This window comes from Eublepharis macularius, chromosome 5 (assembly GCF_028583425.1).
Source record: "Eublepharis macularius isolate TG4126 chromosome 5, MPM_Emac_v1.0, whole genome shotgun sequence".
Classification (NCBI taxonomy): Eukaryota; Metazoa; Chordata; class Lepidosauria; order Squamata; family Eublepharidae; genus Eublepharis; species Eublepharis macularius.
Window position 1 is genome coordinate 56,640,100 of NC_072794.1, and position 27,493 is coordinate 56,667,592.

Sequence of the window (27,493 nt, forward strand, 5' to 3'; positions counted from 1 at the left end):
TACAAAATACAGGAGCATTCACTGACTGGGAAAGCACTAGCTACACAGCAAGCTAGTTGTTATCAACGAGATAAAAGTAAAGGGTGTAACTGCTACCATTAGAAACAGAATGAATGGCTAGTGATAACCAGAGACAACTAGCCCTCTAACTAAAATCACTTGACTATTAACAAATTAGTGCCACTGGATTTGTTATCACTAAAACTGCAACTCACATTCAGTTGTTACTGCTAGAAAACTAGCACAATGACTTCCATAGCACCAAATGGTCATGAGCACTGAAACACAAAGGTAAAGATACAACAATTCCTAACCACCACTACATGCAGCCCTCCCAAAAGTTCTAAGCACCTCTAAGAAATTTTAGCTCTAAACTGCATAAAACTGAGGTTTCCAAAAGATTTTATTGCTACAAACATGTATATTTTGACAAAAAAAGCTATAAGGTATGCCGTAACATGTATTTTACACCAAGAGATGCAGTCCAAAAGACAGCCACACTCCCAGAAATATTTGGTTTAGTATACACATTCTAGAAGTAAATCTGCTGTAAGACACAAAGCATTTAGCTGACATACCTTTGTATAGAAATGATTAATCTATCCACTTTATTGTATCAAATTCTCAACATCACAAGGGAAAAAGCCAATGTTTAAAAACATACACAATACAATAATGTATCGGTACTAACACCTGGTTACTATAAAAGCATAACTAAAAACAGCTTTACCTATAGTTCTGAGCAAAGCTAAAAAAAATTACATAAACTATTCATCTGAATGGAATGCATGCACAGGGTAAGGATGATTACACAATTTCACACTTAACTATTTGAAGCTTTACACAGCCACCTTAACAGAAAAACAAAGCAGCATTTTTTCTGCTTGTGTTTAGTTTAATTATCTTCTGTCTGGTCAAGAGTAAAGTCAGTTTGTTCTTCGGCTTCTGCCTCCTCTTCCTCAGCTTCTGCCTCCTCTTCCTCCTCTACAGGCTCATCAGCCTTGTCATCTTCTCCTTGCTGTTCTGGATTCTGATCAGTAATTTCAAATGGATTTTCACCCTGTGCAGGAAAAAAAAGCCCTGGTTAAGTCAGCAGTTATGGGGGAAACGAACGAATGCAGTAGCAGTGATCAAGAAAATAATGACATTAATCTGAAACTGAATAAACAATTTCAACTCAAGTTTTCCAAGAGTTTTTTCAACCTACAGACACAAGCAAACTAATTTCAATTAATTTTGTATGTTATTCTTCATATATCAGAGGTTCATATTAAGTGTGAGCAGAATCCACCTCCCACTGCAGTATTCTGTGCCCCCTGTAATCTCTCTCCTCTTCCAGTGCCAGAAATATCTTCTACCAGCAGAAAACAGGATTAGGATCCACCCCTTTGTATTTAATTTCAATGACATCACTGTAAGAAATGCAGAGAAAGGTAGCATAATAAACTGTAATTTACAGCCAAGAACTAACATTAAATGTTGGTTGCTTAGAATTGCTACCTGTTAAACTAGTCCAGTTTGTCCACATCATCAGTTTAATAAACATGCACACATACAACAAACCAGCATCTATTCTAACCACTGTCCCCTCTTCTCTGGAGCTCTTAGAACCAACCTCTTCCACAGGATTATATAGCACATTACTTGAAAAAGTAGCATCTTCAGAGGCTAGGCTCTGCCACTGGATTCTCTTCTACAACGTCCAGCTACACTGAGCTGGCAGTGTTCCAAGGGCTTACAGCAGATGTTGATGGGTCTTTGAAGAAAGCAAGATCTGACTATCCCTCCCCAGTGCTTTGTCTCCTGAAGAGTGAACTAGAGGCTCAATCCTTCCAATTAGTCTACACCAGCAAATCTCATAGGATGTAAAAGTTTGCACTGCTCAAGACCCAACCATTCTCTTTCATTTCATGACCCTTACCAAGCATGAATTAACACTGCAACTAACTGAAGCCAAATACTGAAGAAATGGATGTTAGCAAATATGTTTCAACCATGCAAACAGCCAAATGCTAAGCAAGTTTCAGAATTAAAACTGTAATTTTAGGATTCTTTCATGCACATAAAAAGTTAAGCTGACATAATCACACAGAAGCTAATTTCATGCCTTCTTAAAGTTAGTGACCAGTAGTGAAGCACTCATATCCCTACTGCCACTTACCTTAACATAGCGCTCATACCGTGCCTTCACAATAGGGTTATTCAGGATGCTAGTAGCAGTGAGGACACTCTCCCTTTTAATTTGCTCTTTGTAAGTCTGTGAACAAAATTACAAGGTAAAAGAAAATGCTAGTCATTTATCCCAAAGTTTCACTGCAACAAAGATTATGGAATCAAGCTTATGAATTTATTTCTTGAGGACGAAAAAAAACTAGAAAAGACATTAATCAGAAGAATTGAATCTGTGTTCTTATCTAAACATTTGACTTTAAGAACAACTATAAAAGGACATAGCTTAATCTTCAAGTCAAACTGCGTATTTACTTTTATTTCAGACCATCTGGGAAAAATCCAGAGTTAAGTTAAAACTTCCATAACTACTAGCCATCCTAAATCTATAGTGTGCCCGATATCTTCTTCAACATTGGACAACTGAAGAAAAATGCAGGTAAATACACAAAGACCAAAATCTAATCACCAATACACTAACATGTATTTCTTGGGGGTTACTTTGACTCCCCCCAAAATTCTTTGCACAGAATTTGTTGGAACATTCAAAATTCTCTCTCCTTTTTTAATCCACATAAACTCCTTCAATTCAAAATGGACATGGACACAGCGGGTCAAATCTGCAATAGTTTCCAAGCCCAACCATTCTAAACAACAGCTGAGGAGAATTTGAATTGCCTCTGAGTGGAAGCAGTTTTGTCAGCATTATTTTGAAACAAAATTTATTAGAACAAAGTAAGCATCTACAAAGCCATCAGGATATCCCTCCATGCACTTCTAAGGTGGCTGAATTTTAAATAGTTTGTTAACAGTTTTTATGATGCGTTGTTTTTATTATGTTTACTTTGTAAAGTGATCTCGAGCAAGTTCTCTGGAATGGCAGGACAGAAATTATCTTTAAAAAAATCATTAAGTTTTTTACAGAACAGCTGACAAGTTCGTCTATAAATAGAACCTGTCTCCTATAGAAGAGTCTGATGACAAACTCTAGCAATCTTCCAAAGGAGGGGGTCAGATCTTAAGCACCATGAGTGCAGCAGAGCTCAGACAACAGAACTTTCCCACCTTCCTGTTACTAATGCATCCGCTGAATGGTTAGTACACCCACAGGAACAGCATGAAGTATATGTAACATGGGGAATGGCAACTGTAAATGCCTGAAAACAGAGAAAACTTTCCACTATAACGAAAGGGGGAAATTACATAATGCCAGTTTCTTTACATTATTAAACTTGATTTTCAACAGATTTTCATAAAACATTTTTCAATACAACTGAAAACTAACATTTCTGCAAGCACAAAGATTTCCATCCACATAGTATGATTTTCCCACATGTCCCCTCCTGCAACAGCCCAAAATAGCTCTCAAAATCCTGCTCCTGGGGGTTACCTGTCCCCCCAAGAACGGGATTTCAGGGTGCTATGTTCCTACAAACTGTCTATTCCGGATAGAACCATCAACAACAAAAAGGCAACAGGAAGGACTGGCACATGTACTAAATACAAAGGTCCTTCTTCTCAAAACATGAACAGCAGTCAACAATTCAGCAAGTAAATATATTAAGCTGTTAATCAATTTCATGCAAGGTGCAAAGTGCTAACATTCTAAGGTTGCAATAAATATATTTTCTCAAATTACATACAAAATACCTGCATTTTACATCCTACCATCCGGCTAGGCTAAAGAACAACATTCCCTATAGCCAAATACTAACGGTGAAGAGAAACTCCTCCCAGGTAATAGATTATATTAAGGAAAAGAACAGATTGGTGATGAATTTCAGAAGAAGAGGCTACTCCATGGGGACCCTGGAAAGAGCTTGCTCTAGAGCAAATGACACCCCGAGAACTGTTTAAACCCAATCAAAAAGAGGAGGGAGGGAGATGGCACTGGGCAATTAAATTCACCCCATGGGCATCTAAAATCAGCCAAATCATTAGGTCCCATTGGCACTTGATTCAACATCTACCAGGCTGTGGGAATACTCCAACTATAGGTTATAAAAGAACTAAAAACCTTAGAGATCAGAGCTGACATGCAAACAAGAGAGGAACAGAATGACAGACCCAGGGGTCATTTCAATTGTGGACACTGTAGTGTATGCCCATTAGTCCTAACAGGAAATAAACTAACAATAGACTACCTGAAACTTTTAAACAGTTTTCCACTTGCAACACCCAAGGGGTGGTCTATATTATAGTATGCCCATGTAAGAAATATTACATTGGGAGCACCTCACGAGCAGTGTGGATACGCATTCAAGAGCACCAATCTAAGATAAGACAGAGCATGGAGGCACCCTTGACTGCCCACTTTATCCAGGCCCCTCCATACAGAAGCTGACATAAAATTTACCATACAAGAAGTGATCAGAAATAGGGAAGGTATATTCACGGGGATGCAGTTGTTACAGAGAGAAATGTTTTGGATATTCCACCTGGACACTTTAATTTCAAAAGGCTTGAATAGTGAGCTTGATTTGTCTTGTTTCCTTTAAGACCAGAATTGTTGGTACATAATGTGGTAATTAGCTGTGATATAAAGGGGGAAGCGACTATAGGGTTGTACGGACATTGTAGCCGCCGCGTTCCTTCCATGCACATCCGAAACTTAGATGTGTGAACTGGATTGTAAGTATACCCTATGCATTTGGTAATGAAGGAGGGTGAAGTTTAATAGAACAACTGATAGAGTACTATGTATATTGTTTATTCATGCAGAATTACGGCGCCTGAGAAAGCTTGGAATAGGCGAAAGAATTCCTGCTGGCATTTTGTTGGGCTATTTAAAACATCTTGGATACGATATAAAGTAGGATATTTTCCACACCAACCTTTCACAGCATCGTTGAATTGAGGATTACATCTTTTGAAACTTGGAAAACAAAAGACTTATCTTACTGTGTATACCACGGACCTTGGGATTTGCATTCTGCAGAGACTCACACGAACTTATCTTTCCGGGCGTGTTATGATTAGATGAAACTGGTTATGTGCAATGCTTTATTCAAACAGCCGATGGGAGTATGTGTATATATTAATGTTTTGTATTATTTGTATGTAATTTGAGAAAATATATTTATTGCAACCTTAGAACGTTAGCACTTTGCACCTTGCATGAAACTGATTAACAGCTTAATATATTTACTTGCTGAATTGTTGACTGCTGTTCATGTTTTGAGAAGAAGGACCTTTGTATTTAGTATTCTGGATAGAAGACAAGAGTTTATATTTCCCTAAACCAAGGGAAATTCTCTTGTAAAATCTGAAAATTTCGCCTGAATCCTTAGTTTGAATAATTTTATGACTGAGCTGAAACCACTGCTAAGGAAAACCATGGCTGTGCTAGCTGCATATACAATAGGGATTTTAATTATTAAATGTGTAAATTATTTGTTTACCATTTATATATCTGCTGTAAGTGTTTAAACAAAGTGTTCCTCTTTTTTGTGCATAATTGTCAAAACTGCACGTGCTTCCAAAGGATTATGGGCATTTGGGGAGCCCCTTGGCAAGACTAGTATCTACAGCCCCACTATCAGAGTCTACCTTGTCTCCCCCAAACTCTTAAATGTTTTCTCCTCACCACAGCTACAATAACCTGTTACCAGAATGGAGTATCAGTTTCACTGCATCCTGTTCGTACTGCAGCAGCCCAAACAAGTAGGAGAATAGAGTCAGAAATTAAGAACTGCTTAAGTAGTCCTTCATTAGAATGTACTCTTTTGGAGTGATGAATAGTTAATACGCACAACATTTCCAAGGCTTGCAAACTGGCAAAGATTTACCACTGTATTCCAGTATCCTCTATGCCTGTGAAGCATGCATTTCCCAATGCTGCCCTTACCATTTATTATCTGGCACAAGACTAAAGCACATTGTTGTTTTCTTAACAAAAAGTCCGTTGTAGAACTGATAATGTTTATTAATATGTAGTTGCTTGTTTATCATTGTTATGGGTCTTGCCTTGGGTCTTGGGTTGTTCAGGAAAAAGGCAGATATATTTTAAATAAACAACAATGAAATTTACAACCCTAAAGTGTAGCTGCTCACACATACTTCCAGCATTATTTATAAACATCAAAAAAAAATTCTCTCTGCAGAATTCCTATTAAGGCCATACCAGGTAGTATGGCCTTAATAGGAATTGTTTGCTGTGACTTTCCAACATTCTACTTACTTGTACCATGAACTTCATAGATTCTCTATCTCATACTGCTTCTTAATGATTAAGCAGACTATTAAAATACAAAAAGCTAGACTACATTTAACTGGCTGTGAAAATCAATCACAAGAACGTAAGATTTCGCAACTGAAAGAGTGATGGGTCTACTAATATGTTAATAAAAGAGGTAATATTTACATATGATCTATTTTTTGGAACAAATAATTAAAAGATTTCTAGCCTCAGGAAAACAACTGCATTCAAAAGCCACCTGATACAGAGTGTCAACGCAATGACGTCACTTCCTGAAAATGATGTCATTGCAGCGGCCACGTGATACCCCAGGGAGTGCTCCCACAGTCCACAACAGACTGAATGGGGCCCAATTCAGACTGAATTGTGCTGCTGTGGAGTGCCGGAGCACTACTGAAATGGTACAACAAGTCGTGGAGTGCTCCTGTGCTCCACAGTGGCCCAATTCGACCCAAAATGGGCCTGATTCGACCTGAATCCGGCTACTGCAGGAGCATGGCCAGGGCAGCACAACAGGTGCTGGAGTGCTCCTGTGCTCTGCAGAGGGCTGAATCGGGCTACTGTGGAGCCCGGGAGTGCTGCTGGGGCAGCACAACAGGCCTCAGAGCGCTCCTGCACTCCACAGTGGGCCAAATTGGGGCCAAAATTGGCTTACTGTGGCCCACGGGAGTGTGCAGCGCCAACAGCAAGCATGCCCCAAGAGGCGCATTCCCCTGCCTTTTCCCCTGCCAGCCAGGTAAGTGGAGATGCGGGGGTGGAGAGTGGGAGCGGGGGATCCCCCGCCCCCAGCAGGGGACTGGCGATCCTGCGCAGTCGGTTGGGAGGCTCAACATGGCGACATAGCCCTCTCAAGGCCCTGCAGCTGCTGCACCACCACACTGGGCCATCTTGCTGCCACTGTGGCCACTTTGGACCAACAAGGCAAGCCACGCAGCTGATGGACTCACCTTTTATCCCCATAGAGAGGTGTGCTAGTGCACCTGTGTGGGGATAAAAAGTGAGTTGTCACCACTACGTCTTGCCTTTTATATAGTAGGATAGTCTGGAAGCTGGCCAGATGGAAAATAACCAATGAACTGAGTAAAACAAACATATTGTGTTATACAAATCGTGCTGTTGTAGTCACATTATCCCTCTTGAATGTCAGTGTAAAATGTTGACTTTAAGAGAAAAAGCCTTCAGTCAAGCTCAAGCTTCAACAGATTGTTTCCATTCAGCTCGGGAGAGCCACTCCTGCGACACAGTTTGGAATTCCAGAGATGGAATATAGGAATTTAAGGAGAATTGAATAGAAGGACTCTCCTATTTTGTCAATCCAGATACCAGTCCAATATAAACTTTGTCCGGCCAACTTAGCATTGAAGAGTTTAATGGTCGCTGGAATATACTGAGCCCCAAATGAATAAAAGAAATGACACGTGAATAAAAGATTGCCACTGTGCCCATCTTTTAACATGAGCAGCTTGTACTGGTCAAGTTAATCTCTACTCAAACCAGACCCCTAGATACTTAAAATGGGGGACTTCCTCAATATTACTGCCATGAGCTTGCCACTTTCGAGGTACGCAAGATTTTTGGCCAAAGACGACAACCCTGGATTTTTGATAGTGAACTATCAGGCTTTCTTCTAGAGAGTAAGAGACAAAAGCCTTTATCAAAATAGGACAGTCCTGCTGTTGTTCTTGATAGGAGAACAGCATCATCAGCAAAAAGTAAAATAGGAACTTTAAAAAGTATTTTCCAATAGGGATACAGCTTCTCTGTGTGGCTAGTATGCTACTGCCTGCTTCACCCCTGCCCACTGCTAGCTTGACCACTATTCCGTTTGGGCCAGCCTTTCAAGGTCATTTGCATATGCAGCCTGAGTGGTCCTCACCCCAACATTCTAAACAGTATGCAGTTGCTATGGGGAGTCACTGAATGTGTCCTGAAGTAAAATGCACATCCAAGTCTTCCCCTAAAAGTTCACTAGGGCCACCAATCTCCCTGTGAGCCTGGCTTTCTTGTATGGCTGGCAGCTGCCTGCTTGCCACCCCCCCCCCCCGATTGGTCAGCTGTGGCACTCTGTTTTCTGAGGTAAAAATCAGGTCAAGGAAACTGCAGACAGCTAAAGAAAGAGTACAAAACTCCTGAATAGGGATTTTATATAAAAGTTAGTATGGCAACTGAGTTTTTAAATGTTCATGGAGAGATGGCGCACAAACATTCTAGGAGCCATTTCGATGCAAACCTCTCACATGAACCTGCCGAAGTGCCCACCACACCACCCTTCCCTCAGTCCAACTCTACCTCACACCACTCGCAGCCACTGACTCAGTGTCTAACAGTGTCTGACTTGCAGTCATGACACTGAAGGTGACAGGAATTGACTTGAGAGAGAACTGCTTCTCACATGGGCAGTTCTACGTGGCCTGCTCCAGAGTGAGCTCACCAAGCAGCCTGGTGATCCTAGCACCTGAGAGGAAAACCACCAATGTGGTCTACAAAGAGGTTCTTCCGTAGAAAAAACTGGTTTGTATGTATTTTGCACTTTATTTATTGCACTACAATCTTTTCCTTTTAAAAAACTTACTATATAAAAGGCTAAACTATTCAAGACAACTCACTTCCTACCTTGGTGCACCACTAGAGGGTGCTGCTGTGGAGGGAAGCCCAAATGAAACAGCCAGACCTCCAGAGAGTGCGCCACAGTGGAAAGCCCAGGCCAGGATCAGGTGTGGAGTAGGTAGCAATGCCCACCCTGGCCTTCACCCAGCTGGGATCAGGAGCGGAGCAGGTGGCAATGCCGACTCACCCACCCCGCCTTCACTCAGCTGGGGTCAGGAGCGGAGCAGGTGGCAATGTTCACCCTCCACCTTCACCCAGCTAAGAACAGGAGTGAAGCAGGTGGCAATGCAGCCCCCCACCTTCACCCAGCTGGTATAAGGAACAGAGCAGGTGGCAATGCCCACCCCTTCATCTGGCTAGGATCAGCTATGGAACAGGAGGAAATACCTGCCCCCCCTTCACCTAGCCGGGATCAGAAGCAGAGGTGGCAATGCCTTCCCCTTCATCTGGCAGGGATCGGCAGCAAAGCAGGTGGCAGTGCCCGCCCCCCTCACCCAGCTGGGCTCAGGGCAAGGAGCAGGTGACAATGCCTGCCTCCTTCACCTAGCCAGGATCAGGAGCTGAACATGAGGCCATGCCTGTCCCCAACTTCATCTGGCAGGATCAGGAGTGGAGCAGGTGGCAATGCCCGCCCCTCTTCACCTGGCTGGGATCAGGTGAGGAGAAAGTGACAATGCCCACTCCCCTTCACCTGGCCGGGATCAGGATCGGAGCATGAGGCAATGCCCACTCCCCCCTTCACCCGGCCTGGATCAGGCACAGAGCAGGAGGCAGTGCCCGGAATCAGGTGCGAAGTAAGCGGCATTGGCCCCCTCCCACTTCACCCAGCAGAAATTAGGTGCAGAGTAGGAGGCAATGCCTGTCCCTTCTTCACCCAGCCAGGATCAGGTGCGGAGCAGGCAGCAAGGCTCGCCCCTTCACCCAGCTGGCATACAGTGTGGAGCAGGAGGCAATGCCTGCTTCCCCTCTTGCCTTCAACTGGCCTGGATCAGTGACAGAGGAGGCGGGAATTCCTGCCTGCCCAACCTCCTCTTTCTAGAGCACATTGCATTTTTTCCCACAACAGGCTTTGTTGCTAGTCTCTTCAATAAATGTTACATTTCAAAATTCACTTCATCAGTTTTTGACATCAATACACTTTGCTTTATTCAAACATCTTTGTGAAGCTCAGGCACTGTACTATTATACTACAAAACCAACTCAACCCCGCCCCACCCAAACCAAAAAGTGTTATTTAGAGCCATGCTACAAGTGACTTTTTTCATGCGTAGAACACTTGATCGTTTTCACAAGTTTTCCTGGGAACTGAAGTCCCAGTGTCCTTCCCCTCTGTTAGAATCGCTGCCTGAAGAGCCAGAGAAAGCTGGCTGCAGCAGCAGCTTTTGCAAATCCAGAGCAGCTCCCCGGGAGCAAGACGCCCAGGGAGAAATCTGCAGCTGCCCGCCCCCAAAGATCATTGAGAGCAGGCTTGGGACTGCAGGAGCGATTTGCAAAAGCGGCTGCTGCAGCCGGCTTTCTCTGGCTCTTCAGGCAGCGATTCTAACAGAGAGGGGAAGGACACTGGGACTTCGGATCCCAGCAAAACTTGTGAAAACGATCACGTGTTCTACATGTGAAAAAAGTCACTTGTAGCTTGACTCTTACCCATAATATTATAACTAGATTTAAGGTAGGTAAATACCATAGCCAAGCATGGGTATCAAGCTAGTTAATATATAAATTAAACAATAAAGGGACATACCCCTGACACTCTCTCTGCTATAGTGAGATTACGTTGGAAAGTTGTCCATCTGCATAGCAGACTTGTGCAGCGGGGTTACAGTACAGAATTCCAAAAGTCTCTTGTGAAAACCAAAAGTCTCCTGTCAATAAATGTTAATTTTAACTTGTGCCACAGTCTAGCACAGGGTACAGTATCAAAAGCTGCCTTTAAATCCATGATGGTAGCAACAAGAATCCTCCAACTCTTGGTTGCATATTTATTAAGAACTGTTATATCAAGAAATGATCATCTATACAAGCCCCTCACCTGAAACAAGACTGTTCCCTCCCCAGGATTTTATTACTTTCCTGCCAGTGATAAAGAGACAACAGGGCATAGAGCTTCCCTGCCCTTGATAGAAAGCTAACTGGCCTGTAATTGGATGGGTCTACCCTGAGCCCCTTCTTATAAACTGGTATTATGATGGCAGATGACATAACTGCTGTCGCATTTGTTTGAGTGAAAACAGTTGCCAGTATATCCTTCCACCAAGAAATATTGACTTTGAAAAGTTCTGGGGGAATTAGATCTGCACCAGGGGCCTTCCCATTCTTCATCTGAAAAATTAAGAAACTAATTTCGGATGGTCGAACAGGAGGCCACTCTGGTAGTTCAACTAGATTCCACCTGCTAATCATAGTTACTACAAGAACTAGCAAAAATATCAGCAAAACGTTCCTCCCAGATATTCAAAGAAACATGGAATAAGAATGGACTCCTAGAATGTAAAATAGAAGTAACCAACTTCCAGAATTCACTCAGGTTTCTATTATTTCTAGCTGCTCTGATTAGCTTTTGCCAATTAAAGCAGGCTTGTTTTTTACTTCTGCATATAGTTTATTTATATCAGGGGTGGGGAACCTTTTTTCTGCTAAGGGCCAATTGGGATATTTATAACATCATTTGCGGGCCATACAAAATTATCAACTTAAATTTGAATATCAAGTCATAGAATCATAGAGTTGGAAGGGTCCATACAGACCATCTAGTCCAACCCCCTGCCCAGTGCAGGATCAGCCTAAAGCATCTCTGACAAGTATTCATCCAGCCTCTTCTTGAAAACTGCCAGTGAGGGGGAGCTCACCACCTCCCTAGGCAGCTGATTCCACTTTTGAACTACTCTGACCGTGAAAAAGTGTTTCCTAATATCCAGCCGGTACCTTTGTGCATGTAGTTTTAGCCCATTGCTTCGCGTCCTACCCTCTGCTGCCAACTGGAACAGCTCTTTGCCCTCCTCCAAATGACAGCCTTTCAAATATTTAAAGAGAGCAATCATGTCCCCCCTCAACCTCCTCTTCTCCAAAATAAACATTCCCAAGGCCCTCGGCCTTTCCTCATAGGGCTCAGTCTCCAGACCCCTGATCATTCTTGTCGCTCTCCTCTGCACCCTCTCTATTTTGTCCACATCCTTTTTGAAGTGAGGCCTCCAGAACTGCACACAATACTCCAGGTGTGGCCTGACCAAGGCGGTATAGAGAGGGGCTATGACCTCCTGCGATTTCGATGCTATGTCCCCTTTGATACAACCCAGGACTGAATTAGCCTTTTTTGCCACCGCATGACACTAACTGCTCATATTCAGTTTACAGTCCACTCTTACCACAAGATCCCTTTCACATATACTACTGCCCGGAAGTGTATCCCCCATCCAGTATTTGTGCTTCCCATTTTTGTGGCCCAGATGTAATACTGTGCACTTGTCTTTGTTGAATTGCATCCTATTCACAGCTGCCCACTTCTCCAGAGTATTCAGGTCTTGTTGAATTTTAATTCTATCTTCTTGGGTGTTTGCTACCGCTCCCAATTTGGTATCATCAGCAAATTTAATGACCAGCCCTTCCACTCCTTCATCCAAATCCCTGATAAAAATATTGAAAAGTACCAGGCCCAAAACCGAGCCATGCGGCACCCCACTGGACACCTCCCTCCAGTCTGATGAAATGCTGTTGACCACCTCTTTGAGTGCGGTCCTCCAACCAGTTCCCTATCCACCGAACTGTCCTATAGTCTACTCCACAGTCTTCCAGTTTGCCCATCAAACTGGAAGTCCCGCCTGTGGTTGTCAGTGTGGGGTCTGGGACGCTGGCTGTGCTGGCCTTGTGGCACGGGTCTGTCTTACCTTCCTCCCTACCCTTGCCTGCTTCTTCGGCCTACACTGACGACCTTGGGGTCAGAGAGAGGGCTCCCCCGAAAGGCCTCAGAATGGGGTTGCTCTGTAAGCAAAAATGGTGTTGCTCTGTAAATCCTGTAAGCAAAATTAAGATCTGTGGGCCGTTGATAGGGTTGCGGGGTCCATTGTGTCTCCCGGCAGGGGACTGGGATCCTGGCACCCACCCTAGCTTTTTTATGTTCTGTCCCGCACGGGGAGCGCCCTTTCTCCTGCACACGTGACGACATTGTTCCTGGAAATGACATCATCATGCAGAGTGCATGATGACGGCACTTCTGGGAACAATGTCATCACGCTCGCAGGAGAAAGGCACCTGTGTTCCCTTTCTCCCTGCCGCCACCGCTGTGGCTTGCTTGCGGCAGCAGCTAGCTATTGGCAGCGCCAGCACCACCCGCTGTCGCCGCCGCCGCTGCTTGCTCTCGCTGCTGCACCACCAGCGCAGGAGGCTTTTGCCACCGCTGTGGCTTGCTCTTGGCAGCAGCAGCGGCAGCTGTAGCTCTGTTGCCAGCACCCCCACGGCGGCACAGGCCACTTTTGCCAGCACTGCTGGTTGCTCTCGGCGGCAGCAGCAGCAGGCAGAGCTGGCAACAAGAGCGGCCTGCATTCACCACTGCTTCCTGCTCTCGCGGTGTGGGAGCATGACCCCTGGGGGGGGCACCCCAGGGAGCGCACCCCCCACCAAGTGGGTAAGGGTGAGATTAGGGGATCCACCTGCTGAGTTTACCTGCAGCACCGCTGCTGCTCGTCTCTCTCTGCGGCATCTCCCCACCGGCGCAGGAGCTGCTGGGCCCACTGGAAGCTGGACATCTAGGGTCAGACCAAATTATTTCGCGGGCCATGTACGGCCCACGGGCCAGATGTTCCCCACCCCTGGTCTACTCTCTACGTAAGGCTATTTAAACTACTAAGTTTTCTACTACTTATAATTTGTGCCCATCAGTTTACCAGACAGATATGACCTTATTATCCTTAGATGATCTATAAGAATGATTGTAACAGCTTGTTTCCTTCATTATTATTTCCAGGGATACAGAATGAAAGACTTCTAGGGTAGTGCCTGTACATGCTTTAAAATCACCAGCAAAAATAAAAGACACCCTAGGATATCTACAAGTCAAATAGTGTACATAGATGTCACCTGTTCCCAAAGAGCAACAGATTTGTTGATACTGCAATGTTATGCAGTTTAAAAATGCTCGGCACTCTGGCAAAGCAGCATGGATTCCATGGGACAATATGCTAGGATGCAACCTACACAAGCCCTATCATTTTCAAATAATGAACAAAATCACTAACTGAATAGCTAAATCTTACCTGCTTTCCCTTTGCATGCTCAGGAGACTTTAAGTGCTGCTGAACAGAACTATGCAGTGCAGGAACATATACACTACATGCAGAGCACAGAACAGTCTCAACTTTCATCATATGATCATCAGCTGTAACACCTAAGAAATAAATAAAGGTATTATGGAAAGAATTGAAGAAACATCAAGCAAACTAGAAATCTGAATGAAAAGAACTTAATATAAAACAAAACCCGATACTAACATTGTTTGATTATATACAAGAAAGTTACTTCATACAAGAGATATCCGGTAAGTGTTAAGCATGGAAACCTTGCCATGGGTTGCCAAGCTGATATTAGCACATGTTACAGATAGGCTATCAGACTGAGAAAGCTGTTACATGAATATACAATTTGCTAGGAAAATAGCAAACAATTGAAAATTTCTATAGGAACAAAAAAGCTAATAATGACAAAGGTTGGGGTAAAGAAAGCTTCCAGAGCAAAAGCGAGTACACATAGTAAGGATTAAGTATCTCTGTTCATCATCTCTTCCATGAACTGCTGCTTTCCAATACTGCTTCTTGGTGAAATGGCCGGGCTTTGAAACTAGCTGGGTCTGTATAATATGTTATTCTGGACTGTGCCTTCACAAACAAATTGCTGTTCTGACATACAAGTACATTTTCACAAGCCACTTGCCTTCCATTACATCTTTTTCAACCATCAGGGCAGCTTCCATTTGGCTAGCGGTCTGCTGCTTACGCATAGCTGTCTTCTTGAATTTATTCACCATACATTCCTAGAATGCAAGTATTCGCCATTTTAAGGAATTAAATGTTATCTTCACTTATCGCAGTCTGATATTATTAGACCCATCAACCAACAAGCCAATGACTCAAATAAGACTTTATTTCCAAACAGCTCATTCCCACCATCCTAGGTTGCACAGCAAACTGCTTTTAAAGTTTAAGAGCAAACCAAATGCAGTGTGTGATGTGACAAAGGAGACAGCTGGTCAAAGACAAATCATAATCATTCAGTTAGGCTATTGCCAATTATCTTGTACAATCCCAAGCTGATCTTTTAATCCCCATTAATTTTTTTAAAACATTGATATGCACCAAGTTACCATGTTTATGTTTAGGAAACCCTTCTGCACTGTTTAGACTTGGCAATGTTTTAGGTTCTATGTGGTTATTTTTGTCAGTTTCGTTAAATTAATATGCAACTGACATCCTCCTTAACAAACTTCTCACAAGATAGCTACTTACATGTAGAAACTCCATCACAACTTTATCAAATTTGGTTTGTTTCTGAATATGATCTAAAGTTTCTTTGTGTACAGGACTTTCCAGATGAGCTTCAATATCCTTTTCTTCAAAGGTTCGAAATTTACAGAATGAGCAGGTAAATGCCATTCTAGCAGAAGACATATGCACAAACATATATTAGCATATTCTATTAAAATCAAGTCTTTTAAAAATCTGCTTCATTATAAAAAATTACTTTCAACTGCATGTTAATCAAAATGTTACATAAATCATTTTAAAACAAATAATGCGGATATTACAAATGGATTTCCATTATAATATCTGAGAGTACAATCTGTAGCTGATTTCCTTGGAAGCAAAACCTATGGAACCCAACTGGACTTCATTTGGAATATACTCAGCCTAAGATCATGCCATAACATTATGTAGACCCTATCTATATTCCATGTTCAGAAGTGTAACTTCCCAATCTCCAACCTCCTGCCTAAATCTGAAGAGCCTCTTGCGATGGCAGCATTTAGGGGACAGTGCACCCCTAGGAGCAGCATGAGGGAGGAGGGGCTGCCACAGCCGAGTGAAAATGGCAAAAACTGCCGCTCCGGTGCATCAGATCTTTTCTACAAGATCCTGAAAACTTCTACAATTACTTCCACAGCAGCTCAAAGGCTTTGGACTTCCTCCTTCTCAAACTGCTATTCCACATGCCATAAGGCAAACTGGTTTCAACACAGCAGTTTCAAAAGCAGTCCAAACTAGAGTGAAGGCTTGTTGTCCAATTGGGGACTGGAGGGGAATTCTACTTCAGGTACTTAAAGACGCTCCATGAATACCAGACTATTTTTAAAAAGATTTAATAAAATGAAACAATTAGGAAGTTCAACTAACAGTGCAATCCTATGGAGAGTTACTCCAGTCTAACTCCATTGACTCCAATGGGTTTAGACTAGAGTAACTCACCATAGGATTGCACTGTAAATGTATGAAGCCAGTAAAGGCAGGTGTTACCAGGAAAACAGCTGTTTCTGAATAACAGATATGTAATATCTATTTATTGGAAGAACTAGCTACAGAAGAAACAGGAAAAACATAACACATACAAATTAGAAAGAAAGAAGAAGTGTCTTACAACACTTAACCTGAAATTTTAATATGGTATAAACATTTATTAGCTAGAGCTCAGACATTCCATTTCTAGACCACAAAAGCCAGTGCCACAATAATCTGCTTTTGTTGCAAGAGTAGCACAGCTTCACATCTGGAGGTTGGAAAAGACAAGAGAGAAGCAAAGGGAACCTCCAAGAACTAGTTATGCATCACAATCACAAGACCACAACACCGCCGGCCTGGAAAAAGGGGAGTATAAATCTTAATCCTCCCTGTGAAGGCTGTCCACCATCCGGTTTTAAATGTATTGTTTTTAATGTACATGAATTTTTAATTGTATTTTTAATATGTTGTTATCCGCCCTGAGCCCGCTCGCAGGGAGGGTGGAATACAAATTTGAAATAAATAAATAAAATAAATAAATAAATAGCAAGATTAAAATTTGCCAAATTCTTTCAATATTCTTACTGCTAACTAATTCTGAAGGAAAGGATATAGCTTCTTGTCTATTTCATTTTTCAGTTCAATCAATCAGCTTATTATGGTCAAAGACCAGCGTTAACACAGAAACAAGAAATTACACTACCCTAAAATATGATTTAAAAATGTAAAACCAATATATGATTAAAAATTTGATGCCAATATACATTCTAAATTGTATGTATGTTATGTGCTGTCAAGTCACCTCCGACCTATGGCAACCCTATGAATGAAAGACCTCCAAAATATCCTATCATTAACAGACTTGCTCACATCCTGCAAACTGGAGGACGTGGCTTCTTTTATTGAGTCAAGCCATCTCGTTTTAGATCTTTTCCTACTGCCTTCCACTTTTCCTAGCATTATTGACTTTTCCAGAGAATCATGTCTTTTCATGATGTGACCAAAGTATGATAGCCTCAGTTTTGTCATTTTAGCTTCTAGGGAGAATTCAGGTTTGATTTGAGCTAGTACTCAATTATTTGTCTTTTTGGCTGTCCATGATATACATAATTCCAAATAAGTAGATGGCAGCATCATCCTATAAAATTATGTCATCTAGTTTGTATCTTATTTTGACCATGGCTTACTACTAACAGGTCACAGCATCCCCTGCAAAATTTTGTGCAGCAGCTTGTAAAGCTCAACAGAATACTGTAGTTTAACACTGAATAGTAGCACCTTCCAATTAACTAAAAGAAAGCTTATTTTAAGAAGAGACATCTATTGTTCTACTTGTGGCTGGCCAAAAGAACAACAGTGCATCTGCAACGGTTTATACCAAATTCCAGATAACTTCCTAATCAGCAGTGAAACGTTCTCTTAAACATTTAACAGCAAGTGAAATAACAATCAGCATTTATATAACACAATTCAGGACTGATTATTGCTTAGATCCTAAGATCTATGAATAGAACTGAGCCTATAAAAAGGGACTAGTAACTTCTCAACCAACGTTCTTAAGTTATTATATTCTATCAGCTCACAGATCAAAACAATTAAATCACACTTAGAAAGTTATCAAAGACAAAACCAAACATACCACTCTTCACTATACTATCTAAAACAATTTAGGAGAGCCCTTAACATTGCCTACATAGACCTACTCTTATAATAGATTCTTTTTATATTTCTGGTAGCTCAGGATACAACTAATGACTTCTCATGTACCATGAGACAGGAGTAGTGACCTTGTTCCTAGCTGTTTGAAAAAGTTAACACATACTATCTAGATAGTATTAGAATTCAGAAACAGGACACTATGGAGGGAAGAACAGGATAGTAGAAAGACATACTGCCACTACACTGCCAGTGAAAGATGACAGGGGACAAAAGAAATTCATGACATTTCTACAACAAACCTGTAACCATCACCATACTTTTCACTGTTTTTTTCTCTCCTGCGCCTTTGCTTCTCTCTTCTTGCCTCAATCCGACGTTTTTCTTCTTCTTCATTTTTCACTTCCGGCTTCACACCTATAAATGGTTAAGATCTGAATAAATACTTATTAATTCCAAAATCCAATGAGGGAGAAAATGTGAAATTCAGCTTACCCTATCTCTCCCTTACAATCATCACTTATGGTCTCATAAGGATGAATAAATTCAGGCCATGAATATCAATGGCATCGACAGGGGTGTGGTTTTGTTTTTTAATTAAAAGCAAACAGTAACATTCAAATATTTTAGCATAAATTTGTGATGATGGGGGATACTTATAAAAAACTGAATCCAGAGTTAACCAACACAACCTTATTATGGGCTAGATTGCCAAGGCATTTCTAAGTTGATGCCCAGAAGAAGCAACAGGAAACAGCAACAACTGGATATTCTACAAGTTATTGGAGATCTCTGCAACTTATTAGTGCATAAAGTTTACATTGTCTAAGCTAGATACTTGCTGATTTTATTGTGAAGACAGCTTATATACATTGAAGAAACACAAACAGAACACTGATGACCTGAGGGGAGTGTACAAACTTCAAAAAATCTGATGAAGAGCTCAACATTGTTACTCAAGTAGCAAGTATATTCTCCCACCTTTCTACTCTTGTATGGTTGATAACCTGATAGTATTAACACAAATATCAAAAGTTATGATTTTCTTCCAAACTTATTCTTCCAAACTTGTGATTAAAGAGTAGAAAAATATTCTTCAAAACCTTTACAGAACGGAGTCCTTCCATTTATAGGAGAGGCAGGCTTTCAATCCATGTGTTAAATGAGATTTTAAGTGTCAATCTAGGTAAGATTTTCAAGCAGCCAAAACAGCTGTTCTCTCCTTTGCATTCACTTTGAAAGAAAAGTCTGCCTTATTAAAAACAGGTACCCGATGACTTGTAAAGTTCTAACCACTAAACAGCATCTAAAATCAGACTAATACCTGAACCATCCAATTATTTTGGTGGGTTCTGAACAATGAAGTACTATCCACCTACTTTATCGAATAAGCACTACAATTTCTCCCCTTCACACACACCATGCATACACTACTCCATGTCACCAGAAAGGATCCCCAGCCCCCTCCAAACTACCCCGTAAGGACAAATTTGCATTATGGCACCTTACCTCCAAAGCCCAAAAGGCAGGCAAATGAATCCTTGCTTAATTTCTGCATAAACCATCTGACATGTAGCTCCGTAGAGAGATATGGTCTGCACCTTGCCTCTCAAGGCAAGCAGACCTTTAAATTTCTAGGCTATTACAGATGAGGGAAATGGAAGCCTAAGTCTAGATCTGAACTTTAGACTCCTCTTTTCCAGTATAATGATTTGTTTGAAGAGCTAAACCTAAAGAGTTGTGCATTTGTTAAGGTGCCATTACTGATGAATTCACACTAAACTAGAATCTCAAAGCAAACTAGGTTTTGATCATAGGATAGTGTAATTTTAGGTTAAAAAGTTTTCACATGGCTTCATAATTAGAGCAGCACATAAAAAGGTGCACAGTAGTTCAATGGAAAGCCAATTACACAGTATGAGATATACCCACAGTTTTTCAAGAAAAGAAACTCCATACAATTTGTAGCAATCTTACAGTATTCCTCATATCATACAAACCATATACAATATCAAGGCACAACGAAAGAAGTAGTTTAAAGAAAATTTCAGCCTCACTGTTGAATTTTCTTGCTTGTGGGTTTGAAGATACGGCTTAGCAACTGAAATTTCTGTTTTCTAGAAATAGATAGTTTACCTGTTTTAATATGCAGCATGTACAAATACAACCAATTTATGGTGAAGAACAGCTGATAATTGGACTACTTTAAAATCAATACCTATGAAATAATCAAAAGCTCCAACTGTAAATATGGTTGATACTAGAACAAACATTAAATGATGGCATAAATGCTAGAGCTAAAGGGAAAAAAGTCAATTAAGTGTAGTTTACACATCATATGGATGCAAAAAACATTATCAAGAGCAAGAGGTGTATCTTTGTCACAATCACTACCCACAAGTTATCTGCTTTGAAGATGGAAAACAAACAACTGGAAGACAGAACATCTGGAGCAGCTTTTCTTGAGAAATTCCACTAGATGAAACTGTTGGGAGGCACAGTATCTTGCGTTTTGCCTAATAAAATAAGCAGACTTACCTTCAAAAGCCTGATAGATGCCATCATAGGCATCTTTTGTAAAGTCTTCATCCGTAATTGGGCCTGCTTCAGCTTCATTACCCTAATGAAAGGTCAAATGCACAAGTTTCCAACGTAAACAGAAGAACTGAAAAAATGGGCCACATAATTTCCAGTAAAGGAAGTAGTCACCTCAATCCAATTTGCTGCAGTGATTCATCTGAATTAAAATGGGAGTTAATTTTAAAAAGATAAATTTATATTGTCAAGTAAAATCTCCAAGAGTTGTGTTTTTGTGTAACATAAAGCACCTAACTATACATTTACATTATGAGTTAAGAGTCAATATTTGAGAAAATATTCCAATCAGTACAGCAATCCAGTGTGTCACAACAAGGATACCTATTATCTAGCTCAACCGTCAAATCTGACAACAGCATTTCTTTTTTCAAGGTTTTCTGGTATGTAGCTGACCAATTCATAATAGCATTTGATTTATATACCACCCTTCAGGACGACTTAATGTCCACTCAGAGCGGTTTACAAAGTATGTCATTATTATCTTCACAACAACCAACACCCTGTGAGGTGGGTGGGCTGAGTGAGCTTCTAGAAGCTGTGACTGACTCAAGGTCACCCAGCTGGCTTCAAGTGGAGGAGTGGGGAATCAAACCCAGTTTTCCAGATTAGAGTCCCGTGCTCTTAACCTCTACAACCAACTGGCTCTAAGGAGTAGCCTTCCTACTTTCTTTTTACAGTAACACTTGTGTGCTTCGCTATCCTTATCTCATTATTTCACGTAGCGTTCCTCATTTCTTCAGCCTTCAAACTGAGTTGCTCAAGAAGTACATAATCACATATGAGCTCTCTGCAATCTTCTAGTAAGTCCTTGCTCCTCTGTAAAATGAAATCAGATGTGTCCTACTGGAATCAATGTTTTTTCTGTAGTAGCATCAGTCTTATGACTTGCTCCACTTGTGCTTGTTGATAACCATGACAATATTTTTATCCTACCAAGCTAAAAAACTTTCATGCTTGAGACAGGTGTAATAACTGACGTTTGTGCTGCTGGTTTAGCTGTGTGCCTCCTTTTGCATTTAGCGAAAAAGACAAGCCATGAAAACTAACTAAGTCTCCAATCAAAAAGCATATCTTATATAGTCTAAATTGAAAATGTAGAAAACCAGAGGCAATGAAATTAGGAAAATATATAATTAATACGTAGAAGGATTTTTTCATAGCTAGCACAATTATCAGATAGTTCAATACATTCTTTATAACAACAGGTTTAGGCTGGGTAAACTTCCAAGCCACTCAAAGTGCTGCATGAGTTCAATGAGTGTTAATGGTAACATAACCAATAAGTGCAACAAGAGAATCTCAGACCAATAAAGTGCTAGTGCGTTTTGACCATTCACAAAGTATACAATCAAAATTGTTCAATATTCCTGGTGCAGCAATCAAATTGTAAAGTACTGGTTTCATACAGCATAAATGAGTGTTTCAAATTCCACTGCGTTATAACAACCAGGCATGCACCATTTTTCTAATCTATATTTTTTAATTTAGATTGATAATTCAGAGGTTACAGTAACAACTGTTTCAATAAACCAAACAGATCAAAATACCAATTTGTTGATCATTTTGATGACTCAACATCTGTTTTTTGGCTATACAACCCAAATTTTAAGCCAACGAATTTATACTGAATTCAGCCATAATCCCAAATGGTACTATTGTCCCTGAAAAATTTCCTCACAGAGCTGACTTCTTTTGTAATACTATACACTATAAAGTTCAATACATTGATTTTAAGATAGCCATACCTGGTCTTCATGACTACAGCTTTAAGCAGATGAACAGTTGTTACGAATAATGTCTTAATATAGTATATTGTAATCCCTTAATAAAACAAAACACGGAACACATCTAAGAACTGCCAGCTAATAACTGGAGTAAGATTACTGGAATTTATAAAATGCTAACTGCTGAAAAGTCTCTCTCTCTCTCTCACACTCATGCTCACACACTCATGCTCACACACACACACACACACACACACACACACACGATGCCGAGTCTTGTTTCCAACAGCAGTTTGCAATCTGTATCAATAACTGCTGTGGAAGTTCTCCAAGGGAAGTGTTATCAGAAAAGAAAATCGATGCCTACTGTGCCTATAGGTATGTCACCTTTATTGTTAACTGTAAAGATGAAGCACGTTGACTACTACTGTAATACTGAGGATTTACTCTCCACTAACCGTAAAGTATATTATTTGCAAATCTAGAGATCTTTACCTCAGCAGTAGTTTTCTTGCTTGGTGTCCTTGGGTCTATTAGCATGAAAGGAGGAAGAAATTTAAACAGAATCAAACTGCATGTTCTGTCTCACCTAACAATTTGTTTAAATCCTTGGGAAACTGGAAAAATAGGAAGGTTTATTATAGAGAACTGAAGATACATTAAAGAAAGATTTTTGGCATGCAGTAACAGATTAGATTAAAAAACACATATAATTAGATTTAAGCAAGCCCTCTTCACAAGCACTTTTACATAAACAAAAAAAAAACCATCAGAGAATTGTGGGGTTATAGTATCATACTGTGTAATTGGTTTTCCATTCATTTGTTACACCTTTAATTTTCAATTCACAAGTATTGTGCATATTACACTTAAAAGATTTGTCTTCGTGTTTTTTTTTAAAGGCCAGTTGAATTTTTCACACTTACTCTTAAAGAATAACAATAAAAATGCATACACAAGCAATTAAAAACACTTCATAGGCCACCAAGTCCAGTAAGAACAGATTATCTAGAATCTAGTTCACAACTTTTGTAAACTTATTATTTAAGGAAAACAAGACCATGCGTAGGGGTTATAGACCACCTCCTAAAAATTATGGTGTGTTTGAATACAGCAGGATATTTAAATCTAAACTTAAAGCATAACAGAAGAGGGAATTTTTTTCCTGAGTTTTCACAACTACGAGACACAAATGGGAGGCTTTTTTCTTGACGTCATTAAAAAGAAAAATCAAGAGAGAAAAGAAGCCATATGGACAAAAACACTGCTTCTTGTAAAAGAGAAACCTCTTAAACTAGTCAAGTATTTTGTACTGCAAAAAGAAAAAAGAACCCTGAAGTTTCCTTAAGCTTTATTATCTATTACACAGATTGTACATATATAACATGTATTATTCTTAGCACAGAACATATGGCAACAGAAAACGAAACCTGTTACTGAATGATACCAAACTACAGAAGAAAATTTGTTAAATGTGCAGGCTATGTCCTGCTCTTGGTGTCTCTAAAATTTCACATAATGGTTGCCATAAATGTGTGAGTGTATAAAATGAAGTACCTCCTTTTGGGACCCTATTGTAACAGGGCAGCAATTGCCTGTCAACACTGATAATGGGCAAACCAGCCTCCAGCAATCAGAGACCCATGATGGTGTCTCAAGCAACATGCTGAAACCGATACCCATGCCATTTTCCTGAAATAGGGCCTACTCAAACTCTGTTGATTGTAAGTATGGACTAGCATATCATTTGTAGTCTTCTCAAAATTCATTAAAAGAAGCCAAGCTTACCTCCTGCAGACAACGTGAAGAGAAAGATTAAAACTTGGCATGATCTCGCTCTCTCTCACTCACACACACAAGGTTTTTTGTAAGAATCATGAGCCCACAGGTTTGCCTGTTACATCTGAACAAGCTTTACGTTCTCAGTTTTCTTTAAACTTTTGAGATAAGTCTAGTTTTCAATGATGTTTCCTATGTTATCACAGCCATAGCTTGAGGCACTGCAAGAAAACCATGTGGCACTGGAATCCCATTTCCAACACATGAAGCCATCAAATGGGAGGACAGTTTGCTTGTGTTTAATTAATCACCACGCTAAGATTGAACCATTCTAGTTAAACTGGAATGAGGTCAGACTTGTTCTACACGAAGAGCAGGTGATGACATTTCCTGTGTTCTCAATGTGAGACTAGAAATATTTTATTTTCCCAAAAAATTCCACATGAGCCACAAAGGTAGAATCCAGTAGATGATAGCACACTACATACTGCACACACAAACGCTTGCAGAAAAAACAGACCAGGTATTTGCTTTCCATCATCTTCTGCTAAACTTTAAACTGAAAAAAGTATTCAGATTTAGTTGCAGTAACAGTTTGTTCATTTGATAACCTGTATCTGACCGTCTTACTGCAGCATCTCATAACTCAAGCAGTCTTCACAATAAAAGAAGCTAGAATGGGTTTCGAAATATATTTATGAATTCAAAACCAAGGGGTCTGAATTTTCACGGGTGTGTTCAACATAGGATATAGGCACAAATCTGATAATATTCATCTCACTTTCCAAATACCATATTAAAATTTCTAGTTTATGCAAAGATCAACCTCTATTACTAAGAGGTGGCTCTGAGGCTGAAAAATGAAATATGGCATAGCATGATAAATGTGTCCTCTCAGAAAAAAAGTTAAATAGTGCTATAATTCGCATCTTTCATTCAATTACTTACTAGGTTTGTTTTGGTTCATCTTCACATTAGGTTTTGTCAGTTTGGGTTTCTTGATAAATGTCCCACCTGGTTTGTTATACGGCTGCGGTATCATTTTTCTCTTTATTCCTCGTGCAGCTACTGCTGCAGAACTGGGTTTGTTATGATAGTCTACCACAATTCCAGGTCTATGCATGCCTCCAAAGTCTCCCATGTACTGCAAATAGGTGAAGAGCAGGTATTAGAAAATTATATGGCTGACTAGAAACAATGTAATTAGTACACAGTCATATCTATGGACACTTCAACTAGTAAGTTAACACACATCAAAATAGCAAGTCCATTCGTTTTTCAATTACTTGACCATAAAATTTTTTATTTGATTTCTGCTTATTCAAAGTCATTAGTCCAGATCATAAGGACAACTAAATTTTTAGCTGCTGTCCCCCTCTTCAGCTTCTCCAGATAATACACACACACACCCCACCACTCCACAGTACTCTCTGCCAAGAAAATCAATAAAAATCCACTTTGGAGGTTCTGAGGCAAGAACATAGCCCCCCTAATGCGAAAAACAAACTTTAAAAATCCTTCTTTTCCATCTATGTATCAAAACAAGAGCATCATTTGCAGTAAGCACAGTAAAATATAATGCTTTTTCCATCAAGTTCTCAACAGTAACGGAATATTTGAAGTAAGAATCCAAATATATTAGCCATAGACATGAAATAGCTATTTTCCCTCTTCTGGTCCCTATTTCAGACATTTAAGTAACGATGTAAATGTTTTAAGCCATGAAACTAACCAAATTAAAGGCACTGGAGAAAACTGAAGAGAAAGAACTAGAAAATGCCAAAATACAGGCCATTTTTCCTACTTGTATATTTAATGATAGTAATATACAAGAAAGCTCATTTTACTGGATAAGTGAAATCATATAAGCAGAAATATATACTGCCATAAAAACAAAACTTAAATATTTAATGTTATAAAGCTAAATATACTAGAGGCAGTAAATTCGTAAAATGTTTTCCTACTGTAACTTACGTTTAACTCTAGCAGTCAACAATATATTTAAAATAATAACAATATAATTATACTAACAAAATCCATGCAAATGTTCTAAATTTCAGTTTCTCTACAAACTGAGTAATAAAGGGCCCTAGTAAAGAACAGTTTAGAAATATCTCCACGTAGCATGTACATAAATCAAAGGACACTTTCTAGGAGATTTACATTTGCACAAGCAAATATATCCATAATCTATTAAAGGTGCAATGCATTTCAAATACAGTAAGAATTAGCATATATATATATAATTATATATATACTCAGAGTATTCCGGGTTCAAAAGAGGCAAGCTAAGCTTTCAGTACTAAAATAGTCAGTATTCCCTAAGATTTTTTGCATTAAATTTTAACTCACTCAAGCTCATAAATCTTTTAAAAATTAAAGTCTGACAACCAAGGACTACACAAATCCACAAAGTAGTTTGTCATCAAACTACAAGAAAGCTTCTGGCTCTGTTCACATCATTGTGAGATAAATCTAATTAGGCCAATTAAGTCACATGGGTTCGACCATCTTTTTTTTAAAAAAAAGTTACCTTCCAGTCTTATCTTATAAGTAAGCTACCTGGTTTTCTTTAAGACTAGCTTCTTTAAGAAACATACTATGAATTTTCAGATAGTATATGTAAGATTAATCAAAACTTTACTAGCTGAACTGTTTATACTTTAAGTCAAATAGGAGATTATAAAATAAGTTAATGGGACATCATCATCTTATAAGCCTGAAATATGCCCTCAAGTGCCCTGACCTGGATAGCCCAGGCTAGTCCAATCTTGTCAGATCTCAGATGCAGGATCAGCCCTGTGTTAGTACTTGGATGGGAAACCACCTAGGAAGACCAGTGTCATTATGCAGAGGCAGGAAATAGCAAACCATCTCTTCCCGCGAAAACCCCAGCAGGGGGTCACCGCATAAGTTGGTTGTGACTCACTAGCAAAAAAATGCTATCAGGTGTGTGACACCTTTTAACAATTTGTTGCAAATATCTGAGCTTATTTACAGTGTGCAGTTACACCATTTGAAGCTGCACTGAAACATCATGTTCAGGATTATAAAACAATCAGAAAATGCGGAAATATCCTTAAAAGTACCTTTCTGTGATGACAAGACTTCAAGTTGATGGTGTCCCTTTAACTGTGATTTTTAAATCACTTTATCACCTACCTTTATTAGACCCACCCCTCCATGCAACTCTGGGGACCTTAAGTTTGGGTAAGAATGAAGATCTATTTGGCTGCCAGCCTGGACAAAATCTGCATGTAGCATTTACTCCTTAAAGTTCAATA

The 27,493-nt window shown here is 40.0% G+C and overlaps 1 protein-coding gene across 5 annotated transcripts in view; it reads right to left on the bottom strand.

The window, feature by feature from the left end:
* Positions 1-385: 385 nt before the first annotated feature.
* ZNF326 (zinc finger protein 326) overlaps positions 386-27,493 on the bottom strand; it is a 34,582-nt gene continuing 7,474 nt past the window's right edge. For 2 of the 5 annotated variants that reach the window (XM_054981666.1, XM_054981670.1), the window contains 9 exons: positions 25,158-25,353; positions 22,926-22,960; positions 20,647-20,728; positions 18,411-18,525; positions 15,466-15,613; positions 14,894-14,993; positions 14,221-14,351; positions 2,162-2,257; positions 386-1,060 (listed from right to left, as the gene is read on the bottom strand). In XM_054981666.1, coding sequence (XP_054837641.1) covers positions 896-1,060; positions 2,162-2,257; positions 14,221-14,351; positions 14,894-14,993; positions 15,466-15,613; positions 18,411-18,525; positions 20,647-20,728; positions 22,926-22,960; positions 25,158-25,353 — 1,068 coding nt within the window. In that variant the 3' untranslated portion in view covers positions 386-895. The remainder of the gene's footprint in view (positions 1,061-2,161; positions 2,258-14,220; positions 14,352-14,893; positions 14,994-15,465; positions 15,614-18,410; positions 18,526-20,646; positions 20,729-22,925; positions 22,961-25,157; positions 25,354-27,493) is intronic. The other 3 variants (XM_054981667.1, XM_054981669.1, XM_054981668.1) reach the window with 3 other exon arrangements.